The 26075-nt window shown below is 46.4% G+C and overlaps 1 protein-coding gene across 4 annotated transcripts in view; it reads left to right on the top strand.

Annotated features, from left to right (window-relative positions):
- The window catches only part of NUF2 (NUF2 component of NDC80 kinetochore complex), a 198437-nt gene that overhangs the window by 16566 nt on the left and 155796 nt on the right, over nucleotides 1–26075 (top strand). For all 4 annotated transcript variants that reach the window (XM_085601504.1, XM_085601505.1, XM_085601502.1 and 1 more), the window contains exon 2: nucleotides 11121–11256. In XM_085601504.1, the coding sequence (XP_085457630.1) occupies nucleotides 11137–11256 (120 nt within the window). In that variant the 5' untranslated portion in view covers nucleotides 11121–11136. The remainder of the gene's footprint in view (nucleotides 1–11120; nucleotides 11257–26075) is intronic.

The raw sequence follows: 26075 nt of genomic DNA, 5'->3' as shown, positions 1-26075 counted from the left end.
TGAGGTTTAAGTCGTATGTTCCCCATGTCTTCAGCACTAGAGTCAAACCTTCCGTGTCCACGCGTAAGCACACGGATGCAACGGGTTTGACTTTAGCGCTGAACATGGCATATCACTTTAAAATTCTTAAAAGTAGGATATTTTTGAAGAAACCGTGACTTTGGGACCTAATATTTGCTCATTTTGTCTAGCTTCCAGGTTTTTGAAACTAGTGTGTATTATAAGACTTCAACCTAGGTGCGACACTGTCATTCATCTACTATAGAACTATTGCTAGTAGAATCGCTCTGCCCTGAAGAAGCCCATGTGTTGTGTGAATTGACTGCGTGTATCTGTCTGTTTTTTAATAACAAAGAAAAGAAAAAAAGAAAATTCAAGCACAGTCTTATTGCATACTTCAGCAAAAAAAAAATGGGATATGACTTTGTGTTTTTCAATTGCCTCCTCTTTTGTGTCTTAGACTGGAACTCTTACCTCCATGACAGACCGTCTTCTTTCACAGATCCATACTGTGCCACTGTAAACCACCAGACAAAGGGGTTTTGCTGCCCAGGGTTGGGCCTACTTGACAAGTAGACAAAAACATGAAAAATTGTTGAAGCCACACAATATGTTCTGAACGTTACCAAATTGGTTACGTCAGTCCTCCGCCGGCTCTGTCCTCTTGCTGTCCTTGGTTTAACAGACTACTTTTTAAAAAATGTTGTCATTTCTTGGTAACAAACTATATATTTCTAATTAACTTATGTACTGAAAAATATCGAACCTCAAATCCAAACCACTTAGAGCAAGAGTCTACTTGAAAAGTGCTGTTATCGCCTTGAAATAAAGGCTGGGTGGGTTTGGCTGGCACACTTATAGGGTTTTTCCATTTAGTAACTAGATGTTCTAGCAGTCGTTTTGAACATACTAATGCTTTGGTGCTCCATAAATTGTCTCCAGTCCATTCAACATGTCCACATGCTTCCTAGAAAGGAGGCGCCCTAAAGCGGAGAGGATAAATGCACTCTGCAGCAGACTGTCTGTTCTTTAGCTGCCTATCCCCTCCTGTCTGCTTTCAGTACAGGAAGGCACCCTTCTTCTATTATCACTTAGCCGCATGCAGGGCATAGTGTATAAGCTGTTCTGGGTTTTTATTATTTAAATATATAGAAATTCTCTCTATAAAATGAAAACAGCTTGAACACCTTTCCCAATAGTTCCTGCACATTTCGATCTCAGACTTCAGTATACGATGATTACAATTTCAGTGCTCGAACATTGGACTATAATAGACTGATCCTTTAGACAGGTTTTTTGTACTGATCGTAAAGGGAAAATTAAATGCAAATGTTGTGATGCATTTTAGTTTTGCATCTTTCCTCACAAACAGATGGCAATGTTTGGGGATAACCCTGCAGAAAGGGCCAGTTCCAACAGATGTTATATCCTCTCCATATCCTCAGCCTCAGTTCCACATTTTGTGATTACAGATAAATCACTTAATCTCCCTGTTTCAAAAACCAACAAGCATTGGCAAAGTCAGTAGGTTTCGCCTGTACGAAATCTACTGTTAAGTCTTTGCTCGACAGCGCAGGCGCTGCTCGGCTAGACAGTGCATGCGCTGTTCCAAAGAGACTTGTTGTGTTCCACCTCAGCATGCCTGATTGCCATTGTAATTGAGAGTTCTAATATCTCTCTAAACTGTACATGGCCATACTACTGCGTATAAATTCAATCTCTTTTCCCTATGACCAATGGACATGAGGTTTTGTAGGGTTATTCACCCTAAATGCACAATTATCCATGTTAACACCTCTTTTAGCCCTAATTTACTTTGTTGACACTATACCCTCCTGCTGAGTGGTACCTGTCTTTGTTTTCCATTTCCAACAGTTTATATGGTGAGAATTGTAATTGTAGGTATTACAATACGTCTTTCAGATTTTTCCGTGAAATTTTACTTCAGGTTTCCAATTTAGAGAGCTTCGGGCCCCCGCGCAGTCTTCCTTCTTTGCGACGTGATGACTTGTCAAATCTGTCCAGCATCGAGCGTCTGTTACGAACGGTAAACGGCGTTTACTTAGCATGCGTTACTTTGCATGCCATTACTACGCGGACGTTAGTACGCACGCGTTGTTACTTAGAAAACCTTTACTACGCAAGTCGGAACAGCGACTTGCGTTAGGGGGGGGAAGGTGTTGGATTTAAAATCCAACACCTTCCCTAGTGTCCGCATAGACTGGAGTTGGAATAGTAAATTATACTATTCCAACATCCAGCACCCCCTACTGCAATTCGTTGTTCCGAATTGCGTAGGAAAGGAATGCGAACTAAAAACGCAGTCGTACTAACGACCGCGTAGTAATGGCATGCGTACTAAACGCATGCGAAGTAACGTCGTATATTCGTTACGAACACGTTACAAGCGTGCTCGAGCGAGCCGAGCCCTTGCACTTAACTGGCAGGTGGCTCGTAGCTACGGTTCCCTTTCATCAGAAGCAGACGACTTTCAGAATAGCGGTGAGTTCCTGCAGAACACTCGTTCTGCGCGCACCATCCTGATTAGCTTTCGAACGGTTTTTGAGTGTCACGTTTCTTGTCTTAAGCCGCTCTACTTTTATATTTGTAGATTGTTGACCGAGCGGCCTTCTCATGTGCCCCAGGAATCCCAAAGGTAATTCCATTGCGAACCCGGGTGGGGGGCACACTTGAATATCGTGTTTGTAAGTGAAGTCTTCAGGCCCTAATACAAAGTGGGTTTTCACTTTCTATTTTGCAGATTAATTAACCTTGGTTTATATAATTCAATGGCTTAATTAGTTTGGCTCGGTCCGACCAGTCCTTGTGAGGGACGGACTTGATATCTATCCTTTTTAAGTAAGTAGAAAGATTTCTGCTATTCCCAGTCTTGCCACTCCTTTTTATGTAGTTGGGAGGTTTAATGACAGTCTGCACATTATTGTTTCAGGTGCCCCCCTTTTTTCAATTATTACTTTTACACTTGTTTTTGAGTAAGGTCATCTTTATGTTTAATCCCCAGGTGCCCTGTTCTTCCTTTTACCCTTGTCCTGAGGAAGCCCCACCCCCAAGGAATTAGGAAGCCTACTTCTTTTAGGGGTCAAAACGTCGACTTTCTTACTGTTCGCCAGTTTGTTCAACAGCGATTCTTCACTCTGTTATTGATTACAATCATGGCTTCGCAATTTTTTAATGTTGTTTTTATTCATGTGGCTTAAGGATGAGCCCTTTTCTCATGTAAAGAAACATGTGATTTGAACTATACTCTCTCTATATCCCTTATCCTCACTCAAATCACCAAACCCTCTATATCACCCCCTCCTCGCTCTTTTCCCCCCTGTGTTGGGCTACTTGCATTTGCCATTGTTTTGATACAGTCATTTACAACAAAGCTAATGTTGCGTTCAGTGTGATTAAATAACATTGGACCTCTAATTATACAACGTGTTTGTCCTATTATGTTTTTCATTCCTTTAATGTTTTGTTGTTTCAGAATAATTCTTTACTGGTACCAATCTTATATTGTAGTGTTCTATATGTAGGCTTACATGACCGCCCATCTTCTACCATTTGTAAACTTCTGCATCGATTTAATTTTCTTGGATGCTGTTCGTCATGGCATGTGGGCGTTATGCCCTCTTCTTGTGTTTGGCACTCCCATAGTGCATTGACCAAGTACACGTCTCCTTACACTGCTCCCGGTTTGCACAGCTATTTATTCTTTGTTTTCAAGCACTCCATGAGAGTACTTGTGTTTTCAGGCTGTCTCCCTTATACTTATATACCACTAAAATTCAAGCGCGTGTACATAAACAAATGCATTTCTTAAAATGTTGGTAAAACACGGACAGCACTTGTTTATTTTTATATTTTTGCACGATCGATGGTAGTGAAGCACTCGTACGAACACGAGCCGATGCTACTGGAGTACTTTCAGTAATCACCAGTTATATTCCGCACTGACAGGTTAATTTGCGTTGCTGATCCTGCTTCAATTAATGTATTTTTTTAACCCCTTCATTGTTGCATCCTCCCACCCTCTCCGGTTGTTTCTTGTCCATCTCCCCATCCCCTCCAGCTTCCCTGCTTGACCCATTCCCCCCACTCCCCCCTCCCTTGTCGCAGCTGCTTTTATTTTTTTGCACGATGCAGTGGAATTGATGTGCTCTTTCCATCCTCCGTCTTGACATAGTCTCCCTTGTACACATACACACGTACCACTAAAATGCATAAGCGTGTACATAAATATATGCATTCCTTAAAAAAACATGAATAGGACTTGTTTATTATTTTTTTGCACGATCTTGCCATAACGCGAACATGAGCCAATTGTATTGGAACGCTTTAAGTGCTCAGCAGTTACATTCCGCAATGACCCATTTATATTTGTCGCTGATCCTGCTTCAATTAACATATTTTTACCCCTTTGTGTTGCTTCCTTATGCCTTCTCCTGTTGTTGCTTGCCGATATCCCCATCCCCTCCTGCTTCCCTGCTTGACCCGTCCCCCCTACTACTTCCCTCGTTGCTGCTGTCTTTTTTTTTTTTTGCACGATCTGATGGTATTGGAGCACTTGTTCTGTCCTCCATCGTGTCATAGGGCTAACACGATCTGATGGTATTGGAGCAGTTTAAGTGCTCACCAATTTTATGGCAAGACCGGAGGCTCCTATTATGCTTTCTTATCTTGCTTTTTATTCAATAGCAGCCAAGATAAGTAACAGAAACTACAGTTCCCAGGGGCTCAGGGAAAAACACTGACCAATGGGGACGTAGCAAACAGAAAACCTAAGACCAATCATGGTAACCATTACAATAAACGTCATAACTGACTGCGCAGCTTCCTCTTTTCTTGCTGCTCGCAGTCAGATAAGTGCCCTTTTCTTTGCTCGCTTATATATTTCTGGTGAAATTATTGGTTATTTGCATATTGTGTTGGTAACTTGTTTACTTTGTGCCTCAAGGTATTTCCACACGCTCGCTTTCGCTCTTTGTGCCGCTTTGAATCCATACGCGCCTTAGCGCTCACTTTCTTCTTCCCCCCCCCCCCCCCCCCCCGGTCTCCGGTGGTGCTGTCCTTCGCGCGCTCACCTGCTTTCATCGCGCGCTCGTTCCCTTACGACGTTCTTCGCCTCACAGAGCGTCCCTGAATCAGCGCTTCGGCGTTTTCAACCTCACGGAGGTCCTTTCTGCTACTTTCTCTCGCTCTTTCCGACGCGAGTGCTCCAGGCTCTCCTCGTTCCTATACACGCCCCTGGGAGGTTGCTTCTGCTCGACTCCTCCCCCTTGGCTCCACGTTAACCCATGCCTACCTCCTGTTGCAAATATGAGCTCTGACAGCTCTCCCATGAGAGACCAGGCTTCTCAGGAAGGCGAAGCCTTCAAGCATGATTTAAATAAATTTATTAATGCCTCGGTAGAAAATGCTGTGGAGTCCTCAATGAAACGCGTGTCCAAAGGCATGCAAAACACGATGTTAAGTCTGTTGTCCAAAGCCCTGGCCCAGTCTGCGGGGGATAGCAGACCAAAAAAGGTGGTTGCCTCTGCTTCGAATACTGCGTCATCACTGACTAGCGAGGTCCCCTCGCATCTGATTGAGGACAAAGTGCCTCCCAGGCCTCCTTGCAAGGAGGGGTTCATAGCTTCCCAGGGTAAACGCAAGCATAAGTCCAAACATGCAGAGGTTCCTAAAAAACTAGTCATTTCCACCATTTTGGACACTGATACAGACTTGGATGACGCAGATGACTTGTTTGACGTGTTTGACGTCTCTGATTCCCCCCCTTCCAAAAAGTTCAAATCGGATTCCTTTGCTTTTGAGCCAGTCTTCGACTCCGACGGAGTCCCTATGTTTGACCCTTCTTCTATCAGGCACCCCAATTCTACCGAATGGACTCCTGCCTTTCATGTGGGGGAGTATATTTCTGCCAGACTACGCCTCCCTCTGGACTCTACGGTCAGATCACGTCTAAAGTCAGAATGCCCTAAGCCTTCCTTACCTGAGAAGGTTACTATGGTTCCTGCTATCGACCAGCCTCTTCTAACATTCTTCTCAAAATTTGGCAAAGACCCCCGAAAAGGAGTGGACAAAGCTTGGTCCACATGCCAGGACAAACTTCTCGACGTGGTGGGTCCCCTGGCACGCATTTTTGACCTGGCGGAATCCTCCCGTCTAGACGGTTCTGAATTACCTGCTGAAGAAATCTCCCTATGGGTTCAACGCGCCTTTTGTCTTCTGGGCAATGCTAATGCCGCCATCACACATGAGCGGCGTAAAGGTCTTCTAATAAAATTGGACCCCAAATTGGCCAATCTTGCCCCACAAGATCCAGGTTCTAAGGCTAACGGCCTTCTTTTCGGGGACACCCTGGTTAAAGACCTCAGTAGATTCGTGTCCACTTTCGCGTCTCTGGACAAGGCGCAACAATCCATAAAAAAGGTTTTTTCCCCCCGGGTTTTTGGACGGGCCGGCAGAGGCAGGGGTCGCTCTTCCGGCCGGTTCTTCCACAATCAAGGCTCCAGAGGTGCTTCCTCCTCGCAAGAATTCAAACCACATTTCTACCCGCAACGCGGCAGAGGCTTCCGGGGTCGCGGACAGAAGAACTTCCGCAACAACAACAACTTCAATCAACAGGGTAAGTCCTCCCCCTGTGGGAGGTCGTCTAAAACTGTTTCTTTCCAAATGGCAAACAATCAGTGCAGATCCTTGGGTTCTAGACACGGTTCAAGGCTATCTTATAGAGCTTTACTCGCCGCCTTTTCAACCCACCCTACCGCGTCCCTTGGTTTTCTCCCTCAACACACAAGCTCTCACAGATTCGGAAATTCTTTCTCTTCTTCAAAAACAAGCCATCTCCATCGCCCCCTTCGATCCTTCGGATTTCCTCAGCTCCATCTTTCTGGTTCAGAAAAAGAACAAAAAGTTACGTCCTGTGATCAATCTCAAGTTGTTCAACCAGTTTGTGGTTTATCGCCACTTCAAAATGGAGACCATTCTTCATCTTCGAGACACTCTTCGACCAAACGATTGGATGGTCCGACTGGACCTTCAGGACGCCTACCTCACTGTGCCCATTCATCCGTCACACACCAAGTTTCTTCAGTTTCAGTGGTCAAACGTCACTTACCGCTTCACCTCTCAGCCTTTTGGTCTCTCTTCAGCCCCCTGGTGCTTCACAAAACTCTTTAAACCGGTGGTGGCTTTTCTGAGATCCCTCGGGATCAGACTTATCATCTACTTGGACGACATCCTTCTCATGAGCTCGGACAAGCAGCACCTTCTCTCACATCTTCGCACTACACAGTCCCTCCTTTTGGATCTGGGTTTTCTTCTCAACTTCGAGAAGTCTATGCTCATTCCTTCCCAGTCCATAGAATTCCTGGGTTTTCAAGTGGACTCCTCCACAGCATGTCTTCTTCTCCCTCAGTCAAAGGTCTCCATGATCAAGTCGGAGATTCGGTCTGTCCTTCGGTCCTCCCTCCTCTCCCTTCGATCTCTGGCACGGATAGTCGGTCTGCTATCCGCGTCCATTCAGGCCATCTTCCCGGGGCCCCTTCATTATCGCGCTCTTCAGCGTTTAAAAATCAAACATCTTCGTCAGGGCTTGGCTTACTCCGATCTCATCTCCCTAGACCACGAAGCTCGAGACAAACTACTTTGGTGGATAGACCATTTAGATGCGTGGAACGGCCGCGCTATCTTCACTACGGCCCCAGATCTTGTATTAGAATCAGATGCAAGCCTGTCGGGTTGGGGCGCCCGTTGTGGACAAATCTCGACTGGAGGTACATGGTCTCGAGAGGAGTCCAGATTGCACATCAATTGTTTAGAGATGCTTGCAGGCTCCTTTGCAATCCAAAGCCTTACCAAAAACAAAGTTCGATGTTCCATCCTTCTTCGCATGGACAATGTTTCTGCGGTCCGCTACATAAACCACCTCGGGGGGACAAAGTCCAAGCCTCTGGCAGAACTGGCAAAAAGTTTATGGGAATACTGTCTGATGCATCAACTTTCCCTGACGGCGGAATATCTGCCGGGGGACCTCAACGCGGTGGCAGACTGGCACTCTCGCCATCTTCGCGACTCCAGCGACTGGAAGCTCTTGCCATCCGTCTTTCTATCCCTTTCTCACAAATGGGGCCCTTTCTCGATAGACCTGTTCGCTTCACGCCTCAATTCTCAGTTACCCCGTTTTTTCAGCTGGCGCCCAGACCCTTCTGCTCTGGCGACGGACGCTTTTCTTCAAGACTGGTCCCTTCATCTCAATTATGCTTTTCCTCCTTTTCCCATGATCAGTCGTGTGCTTTCTCAGGTACGTCGGCAGTCGACGTCCTTAATCCTGGTAGTCCCGTTTTGGCAGTCTCAAATTTGGTTCCCGTCTCTATTGGAAATGGCGGTGGACTTTCCTGTCTTCCTTCCGGAACGAGAGGACCTTCTACTCAATCCCCTGGGCTGCCCCCACAACCTCATCCTGAACAACTCTCTGGTCCTGTCTGCTTGGAAGGTGTCCGGTCTTCCACTGTTGACGTCCTCCTTTCGCAGGAAGCTTCTCTCTTCATCAGCAAAGCCTGGGCCCCTGGAACCTCAAAAGCGTACAAATCCGCTTGGTCTCTTTGGGCAAGCTGGTGTCTGGAACGGCATATCGATCCCCTTTCAGCCCCTTTGAACTTTGTGGTTAATTTCCTGGCCTCGGAAGCCAGCGCGGGCAAGTCCTATAGGACCGTGAATCTGTATAGATCAGCCATTTCTCTTAACCATTCCCCTCTTGATGGCAAGCCTATTGGCTCTCATCCCCTTGTCTGCCGTCTACTAAAAGGAGTCCGCTGTTCCAAACCTCCGTTGGCTAAGTATTCTAGCTTATGGGATGTTTCAGTTGTACTTAAGTTGTTTTCTGATTGGCCGGATAATGCTTCCCTTTCCCTAAAAATGTTGTCTGCAAAACTTACTATGCTGTTATGTCTTGTTTCCATCAAACGTGTTTCTGATGTTAAGGCCTTGGATATTTCCGGCCGTCAATTTTCTCCCACAGGGGTTACGTTCCAGATTCACAGACGAACCAAAACTAATTTGAATTCTGTTTTTTACCCTTATTTTCCCTCTCATCCTAAACTTTGTGTCGGTCAATGTTTAAAGGCCTATGAACAATCTACGGCTAATCTCAGAACGCCCTCTAATTCCCAGCTTCTCATTTCCTTCCGCAAACCCCATCTCCCTGTTTCCTCTGCTACCCTTGCCCGTTGGGTGCGCTGGGTTATGTCCCTGGCAGGCATTGACGTCTCCGTTTTCAGAGCTCATTCCACCCGGGGAGCCATGGCCTCTAAGGCCTTTTGGGCAGGCTCCCGCCTCGAGGACATTCTGAGATCAGCTGATTGGTCTAACGATAATGTTTTCCGAATGTTTTATTGCAAGCCTATTGATACGGTGGCTTCTTTGGTGGTTAATATGCTTTGAACAAGCATAATAGGAGCCTCCGGTCTTGCCATAAAATGTAGATTTTCCTAGTTTTTATGACGGAAAGTCTTAATTTTATTAAAGACACGGAGGCGAGTATTATCCCACCACTACACTACTAACGTGTGTTTCTCCCTCCCTTCAGCGAATCCAGCTCTGCCCCCGGCATCTTCGTGATTATCCAGTCAAGCATCGGCAGAGTTTCTCTGCCCCCACGCCTGTGTCACCGTCACCGATGTCTACATCTCTCCACTCCTGGTCTGCGCTGGCTCAAGAAGTTTGTTCATGGACCTTGGCTTTTTCCTTGGTGTTGGCTATTGTTCCGCTATTTTCTGACATTATCTGACCCGCTCGTCAGCGAAAAGAGGAAGCTGCGCAGTCAGTTATGACGTTTATTGTAATGGTTACCATGATTGGTCTTAGGTTTTCTGTTTGCTACGTCCCCATTGGTCAGTGTTTTTCCCTGAGCCCCTGGGAACTGTAGTTTCTGTTACTTATCTTGGCTGCTATTGAATAAAAAGCAAGATAAGAAAGCATAATACTCGCCTCCGTGTCTTTAATAAAATTAAGACTTTCCGTCATAAAAACTAGGAAAATCTACATTACATTACACAATTACACATTCATTGTCCTACACAGAGGGAAGCGTAAGTGATTTGTCCAGAATCACAAACTGTTAAGCCAACTCCGAGATTCAAACCTGGTTCCCCAGTTGGCATCTCTGGCTGTTACGCCACAACTCGGTTCACTTCAAAGCTCAGACCAGACCAGAGAAATTCAAAATGGATGACGCTAAGAGGAATCCAACAAATATGTGCAGGGATCTTTCCAAGCTTCACAATTCCATGTAATTTCCTCATGCATAAAATTGTTGCAGCAAGTTAATCTCTCCTTTAGGCCTACCTAGAGCACATGGTTCTCAGGAGCAGAGGTGAGTGATAGCCAGCCCAGAGAATATGTTTTAGGGTATATTCTTTTGGGTGGAAATTATGAAATAGGACGAAAGCAGATCCATTTACAAATGCTGCGCACATTGTTTGGTTTTAGGTACTAGAACAGATTCCCGGTTTCACTCTGTATTTCAAGGTGATCTGGCCTATTCCAATCGTGGACCCCAAACTTTGTGTACTGCTTTGTAGTCGTATACACACTTAAGAATCTGTGAAGGACCTGTTGCCAAAGCAAATGTAATTTCCAGCAGACACTTTCTCCCCATATTCATAAGTGATCAGGCATATTTTGCTATTTTATGGAGTTGCGGTTTGTACATGTAAACTAAAATGGCTCAGTTGGAGCCCAGCTCCGTGGGATCCTCACTTAAAAGTTCTCCGAAACTTAAAGGTGTCAATATATGGTCAATCTGAAAACTCTGAAATTTTTCTTTGTATTTGACTTAGTATGCTTTAAAATAGTTAGAGCAATTTGTCAATATATGGTCAATCTGAAAACTCAGAAATTTGTTTTTGTATTTGAATTAGTATGCTTTAAAATAGTTAGAGCAATTTGCTAAAGATGTTATGGGATCCAACTTGGTGGACGGCCAAAGTCTAACTTTTTTGTTGTTGCTGCAGAACCATTGTTACAAGTAATTGACCTTTTGGTTTGGTAGTAATATTTAAATTCTGCATGTTTTTGAAATTGTTTGCTTATAACATAAGGACTTTTATTAGCTTTCAGGTCTGCAAAATGTCCCTAACGTTTCCGACGCAGCCCACTAACGAGATTGTGGCCTTGATTCGACAGCAAGTTTTTTCTGGCTCGGAAGCAAAGAACATCTCGAAAAATGATTTGTTTCCAAACGCAAAGGTAAAATGTTTGATTGAGCTTGTTGCTTAAATTGAGATTCAAAGACCGCTCACCTGGCTTCTCGACCACATTTTGATGCACTTTAATGAGCATTATCTCTTCTAAGTCTATGTGAGTTTGAGGATTAAAGACTGTTCTTTTCTGTTGCTTTTCTCTATACCACCAAATCAATTTACTAAATTATAAGATGCTTATGATCGGTTCAGTATCAGCATGACAGAATATAGTTTAGGGCTGGCGTTAGCCATGATGTTTTGATTCTAGTGAAACGTTATGTATAATAAACTTTTAAGGGGTTCCATTGGTCTGTATCACCATTCGCGTTTGTCTTCCACCCATTAGAGCATACAGCATAGGGCAAAGGTCAAGCCCACTTCTGTGTTGACTAACTTGTGGCATTCTTCCCATCCACAAGGAGCATACCAACACTCAAAATAGTTCCCTCACATGCCAGTGAATACAATGGCAATGTGAGCTTTTTGCGATTACATTTGTTTCCTTTTAGAAAATGTTAGTTTTTTTCTTTTAGATGTAGATCTCAGGCATTTTTTTTTTTTTTTTTAAAAGCACATACAAAAGGCTGGTATCCAACGCCAGACCTATTGGTTTTGCCAATGCGTGTTTGTGAATGGTTTGAAAACAGATGGTAAATGTGTTTACAGACGTTTTCGGTGACATTAAGTCATCTCAGACATGGTTGGCACAGTTTTAGCGCAATACAGAAAGGTTCCTAATGCCATCTCTCTGTCTTTCTCCAAAAACTCCTTTTGACTCTTTTTGATAATCTGACATCAACTAATTTCTTTGCAAGGAAACACATGAGCTAAAGGGGACACCTTCGGCTTTTTAAATTTTTTTATTTGTCAGCTATTGTCATTTGCTTAGTCTTTTGATTGGCTTGCATAAGTAAACTTCAGCTTGTGTCCTGAAGTCGCAAGTTTGCATCCACATCCCTTTCTGTATGTGTGCCATGGTTGCTGGCTTATTACTTTTTTATTAGATTTTAACATTTTAGATACAGTGAAGCATAATATTTTCCACACTTGAATTACATGCACAGGTAGACTGAGACAGTTTCGGCGATTAAGTGTACGGTGGTAGGTATTGTCTTTCTTAGCTGCCGCTGGACATCATTACAGTCCCGATATTACATACATATTGAGGCTATCTACATTGATCATATGTGTCCTGTAATATGCCTGTAGGCCTGTAGCTTGGCTGTGGAGCTACGTCTTCCCATGGTACTTGTGGGAGTCATAGTATTCTGTCTAAGTGATTGGACGACATTCCCTGTCCTCTTGACGTTATCGAAGTTGCTGACTTGTATCTCTAACTTGGAACCTGGGTGTAGAAATGGGGTATTGGATTGGGGCAGCAGGGGGGGGATGCATGCAGACGGGAGGGGGGGGGAGTAGGTCTTCTATATAGGTGTGGGTGGCTACTTAGTGGCTGACGACTTTTGATGCAGGGGGGGCCATTACTTCCCCTGTTTTATAGTGGGGGTTGCTGGCTTATTACTTATGAGTATAGTACATAAAACGTTTCCTGTCTAAAACATACCTGTATACAAAACTTATCAGCCAAAGTATACCTACTTCAAGCTCATTAACGTTATCTAGATTAACAACCACCTCGACAACCAACTGGACCCCAGCACCACATCCCTCCTGGACAACCTCCACAACATTGGACCCCACCAGATCGTGACCGAACCCACGCACTCAGCAGGACACACCCTCGACCCCCTCTTCACAACAGGAAACTCCCATCACCTTCAGCCACACCACCAAACTCCCATGGACTGACCATCGATGCGTCCACTTCACCTTCAGAACACCCACCATCCACAGACACCAGCACCTGCTCCCACGAAGAAACTGGACCAGAATCACCGAAGACCAGCTAACTTCATCACTCAGCAACTCCACCCCAACCATTGCGGAAAACGAAAATGCCAGCACCGCAGCCCGAACCCTGCACAGATGGCTCTCCGACAGCGCCAACACCATAGCCCCCCTCAAGAAAAACAACAACACCCACGCCAAGAAAGCTAGATGGTTCACCACTGAACTTCGAGAGTCCAGACGCACTTGCCGCCGCCTCGAAAAGGCCTGAAGGAACACCAAATCCACAGAAGTCCACAACAACTTCAGAGCCCTCACCAACGCCCACCACCAACTCATCAGAAAAACGAGGAAAAAAGCGATTGAAGACAGAATCTCCACTCATGCACACAACAGCAAAGAACTCTTCAACATCATCAAGGAGTTCGCCCAACCCACTAGCGAGTCCACCAACATCCCTCCCTCACAAGACCTTTGCGACAAACTCAGCACCTTTTTCCACCACAAAATCAAGAGCATCTACGACAACTTCGACGAAAACAACCAACAAACTGAACCCTCACCAACCACCCCCGACACCCTGAAGCCAGCAATCGACAACTGGACAGCCCTCACCACCGAAGATACACTGAAGACGATGAAGTCAATCCACTCCGGGGCCCCCACGGATCCCTGCCCCCACCACATTTTCAACAGAGCCGCCGACACCATCGCACCCATGCTCTGCCACACCATCAACCGCTCCCTGGCAACCGCCTCATTCCCTGACGACTGGAAACACGCTGAGATCAACCTCCTCCTGAAAAAACCCTAGGCGGAACCCACCGACCTCAAAAACTACAGACACATCTCCCTGCTCCTGTTCCCAGCGAGTCATCGAAAAGCCACCAACAGCCAACTCACCACATTCATCAAAGAGCACAACATCCTCGACTCCTCCCAATCCGGCTTCAGAAAAAACCACAGTACGGAAACCACCCTCCTCGCCGCAACAGACGACATCCGTAACTTACTGGACAAAGGAGAAACAGCAGCCCTCATCCTCCTCGACCTCTCAGCGGCGTTCAACACAGTCTCTCACCGCACCCTAATACGCAGACTCCCAGACACAGGGATCCAAGACAAGGCCCTCAAATAGATCGCTCCTTCCTCTCCGGCAGAACACAGCGGGGCAGACTACCCCCCCCCCCCCCCTTTCCTCTCAGACCCTACACCTACCACCTGCGGAGTCCCCCAGGGGTCCTCCCTCAGCCCTAGGCTCTCCAACATCTACATGGCTCCGCTCGCCCCCATCGTCAGAACCTACGGACTCAACATTGTGTCATACGCAGACGACACCCAACTCATCCTCTCCCTATCCAACGAACCCAACACCGCCAGACACAACTTTCGAGAAGGCATGGAAGCCGTCGCCAACTGGATGAAAAACAGTTGCCTACAACTAAACACCAACAAAACGGAAGTACTCATCATGGGCCCAAACCCAGACGCCTGGAATTACACCTGGTGGCCCCCCGCCCTCGGAAGCCCGCCTACCCCCACGGACCACGCACGCAACCTGGGAATCATCCTGGACTCAGAGCTCAAAATGGACCGCCAGATCAACTCCGTCTCATCCTCCTGCTTTCTGCTAGTCACTTATGTGAGCAGAAAGGTTTCTTGGCAGCAATCTGTTGAGTGGCAGCTGCACCCTTCTTTTCTGTGTTGGTGCTAGATGCCATCTCTGGCCACTGCTGTTGACTCTTAATCCCAATTTAGTTAGGTTGGATATTCCAAGAATACTTGCCGGCAGTCCTCTAGAAGCGATTCCATGCAGGTATTCCACAATTGCACACTTCATTCTACTTGGCTAAATTTGCAAAGAAAGACCCTGAATGTAGGAAGTTATTTGAATGTTTATTGACCACACTGAAAACCTGACTTGGTCGTACCCTGGGACTGCCGCAGTTAGCTATGGAGTGTAAATTTCCTGGTCTTTCTTAAACATGTACTCTATTTCAGATTACAGTAGCATTTCTATTGAATTTCTACTTGCATGTCTGCCCCTTCTCACCGTATGGGTCTTGACTGATGGAACCCATGTTTTCCGTGGATGGGAATTAGCCTTACAGTACCCTGCTATGCAGATAAGGATGCTGCCTGATCCCAGGTGCACCTTTCTTCTAACAGATCTGCTGGTAAGCAATGTTGGATGATAATGATTGTGAGGAACTGGCAAGAATGAAGATTAAAGGATTCTAAGTATTTCTACCTGTATTTTCGAAGGTTCAGTATAGCACCATTGCTGTTAATTTTCATTTGTGTAGGACGTGGATTTGTGATCTTTATTCTTCATTTCAATTCTGAAAAAATGGATGAGCTTTTTTTACCCACGTGATCTATCTTTTCCCATCATTCTTGTAATGTTCTCTGGTTCATGAAGAACATATTCAGAGATATCCTTTAATAGATTTTACATAACTTCACTTATCTTTAAAACCCAACAATGTCATGAGTGCTGCAAACTGTTTTAAAAAAAACATATTTAACAGCCGTCTTCAAATCCTTCCTGTTTATCTCGCAGGACTTTGGAGGCAGCCGCACATCCAAGAAAACTTCCTTAGTGAGGCCTTGAAATTTGATCAGGGAAACACTACTTTGCTTGGCCGTGGCTTAAGCTGTCGATAGCTTGTTTGACTTAGTCGCCATGAATGGGCCCTTTAAAGTTCTTGGTTGTTTAAATATAATGGTGCTCTGAGAACGAGCCCTGCTCTCACCAACCAATGAATTTTCTATTTTATTATTGCTATTAGCTAGTGCATTTTGAAGCCCAAATGGTAAATAGGTGGTAGTTCTCTCTTGGTTAGACATGTTCACATTCTCTATTTTCGCTACACTAAAATGAACTTGCGTGATAATTCAAGTCGTGAATTATCACGTAATGCTAGTGTGTAAGAGTTGTGGGTATGTCTAGTCTTGCCCCAAGCAGAAAGCACCAGTCTAACTAAACAAATGCAACTGATCGTGGCTTTTTTATGACTTCCCATATCTCTGCCCCAAAACTTTAGTGTATCATTCAGGGCCAGCCTGAATATTGGAGGTAGGGGGTCAGAGGGAATAGGGGTTCGGGTGGTGTGGGCAGTTACATCTCAGGGGGCACCTCAAGCTGCAGAATTACACCTATGCTGAAATTAAGTGTTAATGAAGATTGGCAAAGACTGCTGTTAACAAATCTGAGGTCCTGAGGGCAATCATTTGCAGCAGACGTATGTAACACATGAATGTATTTTTCCAAATTGGTTTATAGTGTCTTAAATACAAGACTGCTTCCATATTCTTTCTAGCCCCAGATCTTTTAATAGCCACAAAAGCTCTTAGTGTTTCATCGCACTAATTCAATCCTGAAATCATTGCTATTTGTTATTTAAGGAGGTTTTTCTTTTTGGTCCAGACTGAAAACCAGCACATTGGGCTGTTTCTTGCTTTGATCCAAAGCTAGACTGAGCATCATCCAGCAGATGGTTCTAATTGCTTTTGGATCCGTTTTCTTGTCACCATTTTCGTATGTGAGGAAGCGGGGTTAATGAAGCCTGTTCTCCAAGTTTCTGAGTCCCACTCCACGTTGCTTTTGGGATAGGCAAAATCACTTCTCCCACGTTATGTGGGCTGTTTCTTTCCTGACCTACTCACTTAGTGAGTTATTTGCGGTTTGGAATATATTCTGGCCAAGGATTATGTGCTTGTGTCTGGTGTTTAAGAAAATGCATAGAAACTCCTTAATCACTTGCCTTCAATAGATGATTATTGCATCAAGTAGGAATTTACTGAGTGGGTGTTTGTCCCAATTTCACTGGTGTTTTTATGTAATGTTCTGAAATCTATTTGGAGAAAGCTAACAAACAAGTTGTTGCAGAATGTGTGTGTGATAAGACCTTAGGGCAATTGGGAAACGCTGGATCTAAAACACGTATTTTCTTGCGACCTATTTTGGCTTAACAACATTATTTCTACATACCTTTTCCTCCCATTCTCAGCTGCATTTTTGTATTGACTACAGTGTTTCCTTTATTCCAGCTTGTAAATGCGGAATTTCCTGTGTTGATATAGGTTTGATGGCAGTTTTTGGCACCTCGGCTTCCACGTGGCATTGGTTCCATATGCTTATTTATTTAGAGCACATTCTTCAAATGCTCTGCTCATTTCCATGTCTAAAAATAGCTTTGGCAATAAGGACCCATGACAACCATTAATCATTTAAAATTTTTTGGGTCCTTCATTTCCATAATGATGGTGTGTGTACACCCAAGTCACTCTGGTTTTAAGAAGGATGCCCACATCTGGCCGTTGGGCTTTGCTTCGGATATCTGAGACTAGAGAGTGATTTTATTTTATCAAAGACTGTCTCCTTAGTGCCTCAATTTCATGAGTGTGGGGATTTGGGTGTATTATATATGTATGTAATATATAATATGACTGTATGGCCTTACAAGGAATTCACTTGCAAAAACTGTCTTGGGTCCAGTCAGGCTCATTCGCACAACCTTAAGTTCAACCCTGGGTAGCTATGGCTTCGAGCAGCAAAGCCTGAACAAAGGAGCTAGTGTAAAGCCTTTAACAGCATCAACCAATGAAAAAGGAAAGCCACGCTACACGGTAAAAAACACACCCATTCATAAAAATGGATTAAATTGTTATGAATTTTTAGAATCCAAGAGGAGCAAAAAGGTTCCAGACATACAGATATGTAAAGAAAACTTAATTTTTAATCCAACCTCAAAACGCGTTGGTAAGTGTATAGTTTGTAAACATTTGAAAAGCTTGTAAAAGTTAGTCCGGCTACTCTGGCCAGGCTTGGGCATCAAATCTGACAGGGAGAAGGTCTGGGGGGGTCAATGGGGTAGAGCGTTTTCCAGTCCAGTTCCAAACTTTACAGCACTACCGCCCTAGACTTCAGTGGAGTGGTCTTGATGCTGTGGATTCAAGAGATGAAGATGCTCTAGGTGCTGTGTGGTCGACGGGGGTACCTTTTGCGGTTATTCCTCGGTCCACAGGTCAGGTGGGACGACTTTGGCCACATTGGTTTGGGTGACCAATCTGGACTCAGACGTCACTCCCAGGTTCGGCTGACTCAGTGCAACTTTCGGTCTCTTGGGCTTCCCAGAGGAAGCTATTAGCGAATTTTACATAGTGGTTACCAACTTGCTGACGTGGGCTACTACAGTTGTGCTGACCCTGCTGCGAGATGTAGGGGTCAGTCCACTGCTCTTTGGATTCACTACTTTGGTCTGTGGGAAGGGCATGACTTTTCCCAGAGCAAGGAGCCACAGGTACAGTCCCCTTCGTTACCCCAAGGTGTGCATGTGCAGTTCAGCAGACGGTGCAGCCTTTCTTTGTGCACTCCAGGGGAAAGCAGGGCAGTTCTTTGGTCCTTGTTCCAGATCCAACATGATCTAAGGGTCAGAGTGGCAAATTCATTCCCAGAAAGTGCCCTGCGGGGATTATGCGGTCACTAGCCAATGTGCTACCAGGTCCGCTCCCTCTTGGTGACTACTTTCTGTGTTTGTGTGGCATCTAGCAATCCCAGAGTGCACTATTCTGTCCCCTCTCAAGACACAGACTCTTCTTCGGATGTTAGGAGCTTAGTAGCCCACCCTAGAGGTGGGGCTACCAGTTAGCTACACGCTCACGGGAAAACCAGTTCGGGTACTCGTCTTCCCTCTCTGTCCCTGTCTCCAGCCCGTCTACCTGAACAAAGGTCAGCCCCTCAGGAGTGTGAACGTCATTTGCCCACCAAATAATGGGGAGGGGTTACTGGCTAAAAGAAGGTGGTTGTGTCCTTTGTCTTTCCAGTTGAATGTCTGCTAGGGAATAATCTGGAGATCTCAGCATGGGATGAGGTGGAGATGAGAAGCCATTCTTGGAATACCTGAATGGGTTTGTGTAAAAACAAGAGCACAGAGCAAAGCCATTCATGAAAAAGAGGTATTGGAGCCAGGAATAATGGCCCAAGAAACCTGCAAGAGATTAAGCAAGAAGGCTGGGAAATCACTTCTGAACAGACCCAAGCTCAGGTCCTCTCTCCCTTACACGGCAGAGCTCCTATGTCCAGGGGACATTCTAGGGAAGATCTATGCTAGGGACAAAAAACCTGTCCCACTCTTGAAAGCTTCATTCAGCAAGCTGCTGCACAGGACGGTGGTGATGTCAGTGGATCCCACAGGACCGATTGGGAGGAAGGACTCCTATACTCTGAGGCCAGAGACTCCAAACCTGGTGCCACTAGGAGAGTAGTAATGCCTCAGACGTTCAGGGAGTTTCTACTCACTTTGGCCCATCACATCCCTCTAGCTGGGTATCTTGGCCAGACCAAAACTTAGAGTAGGTTGGTTGACTATCTCATCTGGCCAAACATGTCCCAGAAAGTAAAGGAGTTATGCAGCACCTGTGTTACCTTCAAGCCAGTGGCAAGACCTATAGCAAATCAAAGGCCCCTTTAATTCCACTTCCAGTGGTTGGGGTCTCCTTTTAAGGGCAGGGGTTGACATTGTTGGCCCCCTTGACCCTCAAACCGCTTCAGGGCAACAGGTCTATTCTGATGGTAGTGGATCATGCCACCAGGTATCCTGAGGCTATTCCCCTTAGGACTGTTGCTGCTCCTGCAGTTGCCAGGGCCCTCTTAAGTATTTTTACTAGAGTAGGTTTCTCTACGGAGGTGGTTTCAGACAGAGGCAGTCTGTTTACCTGAAAGTGATGTGGGCTGAGTGTGGGGTGACTTATACGTTCACCACACCATATCATCTACAAATTAATGGCCTTGTTGAAAGGTTTAACAAGACCATAAAAGGTATAATTATGGGACTCCCTGACAAGCTTAGAAGGTAATGGGATGTCCTGTTATCATACCTGCATTTTGCCTACAGAGAGGTGCCTCAGAAAGGAGTGGGTTTCAGTCCCTTCGAGCTTCTGTTTGGCCATACTGTTAGGGGTCCTCTGAGTCTGGTAAGGGAAGGCTGGGAGAAGATTCTCAAAGAGCCTAAACTGGACGTACTGAACTACGTGCCTGGCTTTCGCTCCAGGATGACTGAGTATATGGAAAAAGCAAACCACAGTCTTGAGGTTCCGCAGAAGGCAGGTCTCACTATCAAGGCCAACACGTGCCAGATAGGACAGGGATCAGTTGTATACTTGGGCCACCTTGTAGGTGGAGGCCAAAGTCAACCCTTACCAAGTTCAATACTTCTCATGAGACACCTGAACTTTGAACTCCACACCAACGACAAAAATACCATCAAAGGCACCCTTGCATACAGACCCCCAGGACCACAAAGCGGCCTCAGCAACGCCATCACAGAATTCATCACCCCGCTCACCATCGAATCTGAATACTACGTCTTCCTGGGAGACCTCAACTTCCAACTAGACGACCCCATAGATACCAACTCCACCAACCTTCTGGAATGAATGGATAACATCAGCCTCACACAGCTGGTCTCAGCCCCATGCACAGAGCAGGACACATGCTGGACCATATCTTCACGTCTAGCAACAGAGTCTGATACAGCCACACCACGGAACTCACCTGGTCTGACCATTCCACTTCACCATCTCTGGACCACCCCGCACCACCCCCAATCGCCACAGCACCCCCTTCCACAGCTGGATCAAAGTCACACCGCACCATTGGACTGACACCCGCAGCATCACCGACCTGACGTCTCCACCAACCTGAATTGGGCAGTAGAGAACTTTAACGCCTGGATCACCAGCGCTGCCGCCGAGTTGCCCCACCAAACCAGCCAAAACGCACAGATCAACCAAATAAGCCAGCTGGTACAACCTAGAACTCAGTGAGCTGAAATGCAGATGCAAACAACTAGAAAGGAGATGGCGCGCCAGTGGAAACTACACTGTGCGAGCCACTTTCAAGTCTGCCCTCAACAACTACCACTAATTTAAAGTCGCAAAAATGGAGGCCCTGACAAACCACATCGAGACCAGCGCCAACCAGACCAAATAACTCTTCACCATCGTCCTAGAGTTCACATGCCCATCAGCCACCAAAAACTCAATCCCGTCCTCGGAGCTCTGCAGCGCTCTTGCAGACCACTTCCACAACAAGATAGCTATGATAGACTGAAACTTTGATCCCCAACCTACCTACCTCTTCAGCCTCCGCCCTTTCCACGATGACAGCCTCCACCCTCCCACTCAATACATGTAAACAACTCAGAACACCGAACACTGCTGCCTTTAATTAACTCCATCCACTCTTGAGCACTCACCAACCCATGCCCCCATCAACTCTTCAATCTCGGAAGTGACAGGATCACCCACCAGCTCACCACCCTTCTCAACGCCTCCATCGCCACAGCCACCTTTCCCGATGCCTGGAAACAATGAGGTCAGAACCCTCCTCAAGAAACCCTCCGCAGACCCCAGTGATCTCCAGAGCTACCGCCCCATCTTGCTGCTCCCGTTTCCTGCCAAAGTCCTGGGGAAGGCCATCAACCCCCAACTCACTGAACACCTGGAGAGAAACAACCTGCTTGAACCCTCCCAATCAGATTTCAGAGCCAACCACAGCACTGAGACAGCCCTGCTCGCCGCTACAGATGGCATTCGCACCCTACTCGACAGGAGAATCAGCCACCCTGATCCTTCTCGACCTCTCCCCAGCCTTTGACACCGTCTCCTGCCACACACTCATCAAACGGCTGCACCAGATTGGAATCAAAGATGGGGCTCTCAGATGGATGGCATCATTTCTCGCAGAGTGCATCCAGAGAATCTGCCTGCCTCCCTCCCTTCACTTCATATCCCAAGTTCACTATCTGCGGCGTCCCTCAAGGTTCCTCCCTCAGTCCAACCCTCTTTAACATCTACATGATGCTGCTAGCGGACATTGTCAGAACCCACGATGTCAACAACACACAGCTCGTCCTCTCGTGATCTGCGGACCCCACCACGACTAAGCCCAACTTTCACAACTGCATGAAGAAGGTCTCAATCTGGATGAAGGACAACTGCCTGAAGCTCAACATGTCCAAAACAGAAGTGCTGATTTTCGACAGCCACATCTCCCGCTGGAACGACTCCTGATGTCCATCGGAACTCTGACCCACCCCCATTCTGAAAGACCACGCACAGCTCCTGATGTCCATCGGAACTCTGACCCACCCCCATTATGAAAGACCACGCGCACAAGTTCCACATCATCCTGGACAGCCAACTCTCCATGAAAAGGCAGGTCAATGGTGTCTCCTCAGCCTGCTTCTGCACTCTGTGATTGCTCAGCAGAATCTTCAAATCGCTCCCCATGAGGAAAGCAATGAAGCAGGCCCTCCTCACCAGTTGTCTGGACTTTGGTAACACCCTCTATGCGGGCACCACCAGCGAATTCATGAGAAGACGATACAGAACGCAGTAGCCAGACTGATCTTCAACTTTCCCAAAAGGACCCACATCACCCAATACCAGCGAGACCTCCTCCGGCTCCCCATCCAGGAAAGATACCAATTCAGACTACTCACCCAAGCCTACAAAGCCCTCCACGACCAAGGGTGTGCATACATGAACCACCGCCTAAACTTCTATCAGTCTCCCAGAAACCTCCGCTCGCCTCGCCATCACACAGACACCGCGCATCCGCTACTGCTGCACCGGAGGACACTTCTTCTCCCACCTCGCTGCCAAGTCCTGGAAAGCCCTCACCCTCCGAACTTCACCATCACTGACAGACTTCAGGAAGGGAGTCAAGACCTGGCTCTTCGACTGAAACCTGCAGCCCAGCGCCTGGATACCCTCACAGGTGGCAACCCATGCTAAACAAGTACCCCATGATTGACTGATTGATTACAACCCAAGATCCAGACTATTCTGGACTGGGTGGCTCCAGCAACCCATACTCCAGTCAGGGCATTCCTTGGCTTGACTGGGGTACTACAGAAGGTTTGTGAAGGGGTATGGTATTATGGTGGCACCCCTCACAGAACTGACCTCCAAAAACCAACCAGAGAAAGTTAACTGGACAGTGAGCTGTCAAAAGGCATTTGACACTGAAGGAAGTAATGTGGTCATCACCCATTCTAAAAACTCCAGATTATTCGAAGCTGTTCATTGTGCAGACTGATGCCTCTGAACATGGGATAGGAGCTCTCCTATCCCAGGCCACTCACTTTTTGCTCACTGGTACTAAAGCTTTTAATTTGGAAGTGCATTGGTGCCTGCTAAGTCGGCGCCAGTGCGCGTTCCCTAAAAACTACACAAGGGCTCTATGGTAACCCAATTGACAAGGACTTTAGCACTCTTGTAGGTCCCTGGTACTGGTGCCCAGGGCATGGTTACTAAAAAAGGTTCTCCAAGGGCTGCAGCATGCATTGTGTCACCCAAAGGGACCCATACTTAAATTGCATGCCGACTGTCGTTGCAGGATGCGTGAAATGGTGCAAACCATTCTGAAAACACAGTATTGCCCACTCCCTGTGTGCAATGCCCAAGTACACTGAATGTACTATATGTAAGTCACTCCTACAGCAGGGCCTGGAGCCCGAAGGCAGGGTGCATTATATTACATGTGATGACACATCTGCATGAGCAGATGTTACCCTGTGATGCCTAATTCCATTACTAAGCCTTGCAAGTGTTCAGGATGCCATTATGAGGACATGTACTGGGCACTGGCCATTATGAGTTACCGAGCTACATGATGGCTTCGCTGAAAATAATAGTGTTTGGTATCAAACACCTCGTCTTAATAAATCTATATTGATGCCAGATTTATTATGACATGCTCCCAGGGGGCACCTTAGGGGTGCCCACTTTAAACCTACTAGTCACTTATTGTGTTGGCTGACTGGTATCTTCCAGCCTGCCTCCACAGTCTGGTTTGTGGCCCCCTGCAAGGGAGAGCCTGTGCTTTCAGAGGTCTAGGATGCATGCTCGGCAGAAGGTGTTCCCACCTTCTCCAACAGTATGGCTATCGATTTAGCATTTCAAGGCCAGAGGCTTCAAAGTCTCTGCCACCTTTGATATGCAACCCCAGCTTACTCCCAGATCTGGGGAACGTTACCCCCTGCCCTGGGGCCCATTTGGCACCAGAGCAGACAGGAAATTTGATATTTAGGAGGCGTGATGCACTTACAGGTTAGGCACACCCCTATGGTGGGCCACCTAAAGTGGACAGCCAGAAAGGGTTTCACCATCTTGGTTTTGCTGAACTTATGGAATTCTGGGTCAGCGTTATGCCCACTCCTCAAAGGAAGTGGTAATATAGGGGGTGTATTCACTACAGGGGTAGGTAGCCCATTGGCTATTACCTCATACTCCCATAAGCACCCCTAAATTGAGTAGTTAGGGGCACCTCCAACACCAGACCGACGGATTCAACTAACTGGGAACAGAAGAAGGACAAAGAAGAGGCAAGCCCGCTAGAAGGGCCTGCACCGAACTTGACGCCAAACCCTGCCTGGTTGCTTGAGCTTGACAATTGCAAAGACCCGACTCGTCCTGCAGCTGTGCATTTTCACCAATACTTAAGCGGACATCCCAGCACTTTGACAACTATCTAGAATTTCCCTTTGGGGTGGAGGAGCCATACCCCTGCAGCGAACAACTGCATCTGCTCTGTCCACCGTGCTGCTGGCCATTGGGCTCACTGAGGATGCATCGCCTTAGGAAGAGAACTTCGTGGCTGTTGGAGGTCAGCCCTGTCTCTGCCGAGTTTCGAGCCGCTAGACCCTCAAGGAGCTCCTCTGCACCAATACCCTGAGTACTGGAGGACATGCACCAGCCAAGGCTTGTTTGTGGCCAGCCCAGACATCCCAGCTGTGGAAAACCTTCCTGCACAATGAGGGAATTCAGGACCAACGAGAGAGACGACCAGAGTGGCCTTGCTGTCTCATTTTTCTCTCCTGCCGAACTGACCGACAACTGTGAGAACCTCGATTGGCCAGACAACCGAAACCTTCTGCACCCGAGCTGCACAGCCCGGGGCCATGACTCTTGACAGCATCCCCTTGGCCTAGGGGTCCTCACGACCTGAAACCCCTTTTGGGTTCACCCGGACTTGTCCCCAAGTCCCTTCTTGCAGCATATCGTTCAGGTCCTCATTGACTGCTACGGTGTAGACCTCGAGGCTACCATCCTGACTAGCACCTCTGCATTCGGCCACCACAGGGCACATACCTCAAAACTGTTGGTGGTTCTTTGGATCTTGGCCCCATAGCACCTTAAGTTCAAAAGGGCACCCTCGAACCTCAACTACAAGTATGTTTTCTGTGTATATTTTTCCTCCAATAGGATAACATTACCATGTTCAAGGCTCGTACAACAAAAAACGTTATTTGAGTATGTTAGCTATTTATTTGTGAAATCGGTATCTCCGAAAGTACTAAAGTTATGCTAAAGATCTTGGTGTCTAAATTTACATAAAAATCTGTGTTCTTTTTATAAAATGGTCTTTTAAGTGTGTGCATCATTTATTGACTCTGTGTGTGCAAGAAATGCTTTTCACTCCCCTCTCGTAAGCCTAAGCTGCTCGACCACACTCCTACAAATAGAGCACTTGGGATTGTTAAAGTCAGCCCTGTAAACCAAATCAGGATCATCTGGACTTTTTGCATGGTGTGCCCTTACATTGGCACTACTACATAAAAAGCCAGCTTCCTACAGATGGCATCCATTACAATTTGCAAAGTGTAATGGGAGAGTAGTATTAGGCAGCATGTAAAAGGCAGGCGGAGATCTTTTTGGATAGAAAATGGATCAGAGTTGAATGGAGAACCTTCAAGTTGACCGTGTACATCATCAATCTAGAACCACGTTGATCTTTGTAATCCGTTACCTTCTTCAGCATTCAACACTGCACAGTATTTTTGTATGAAAGTAGACTAAGACGACTTTGGGAGGGTCACAACAAATTACAGTCTCCCTTTAGGCTCTCTCTGTTAAAAAACGCTTTCCGTCATCCTAATTGTCACATCAATTCTCCTATGAAAT

The sequence above is a fragment of the Triturus cristatus genome, chromosome 4_2 (genome assembly GCF_964204655.1).
Source record: "Triturus cristatus chromosome 4_2, aTriCri1.1, whole genome shotgun sequence".
In the NCBI taxonomy this organism is placed as follows: domain Eukaryota; kingdom Metazoa; phylum Chordata; class Amphibia; order Caudata; family Salamandridae; genus Triturus; species Triturus cristatus.
Note: the sequence above shows the minus strand (reverse complement) of the source record. Positions and strands in the feature narration are given on the sequence as shown.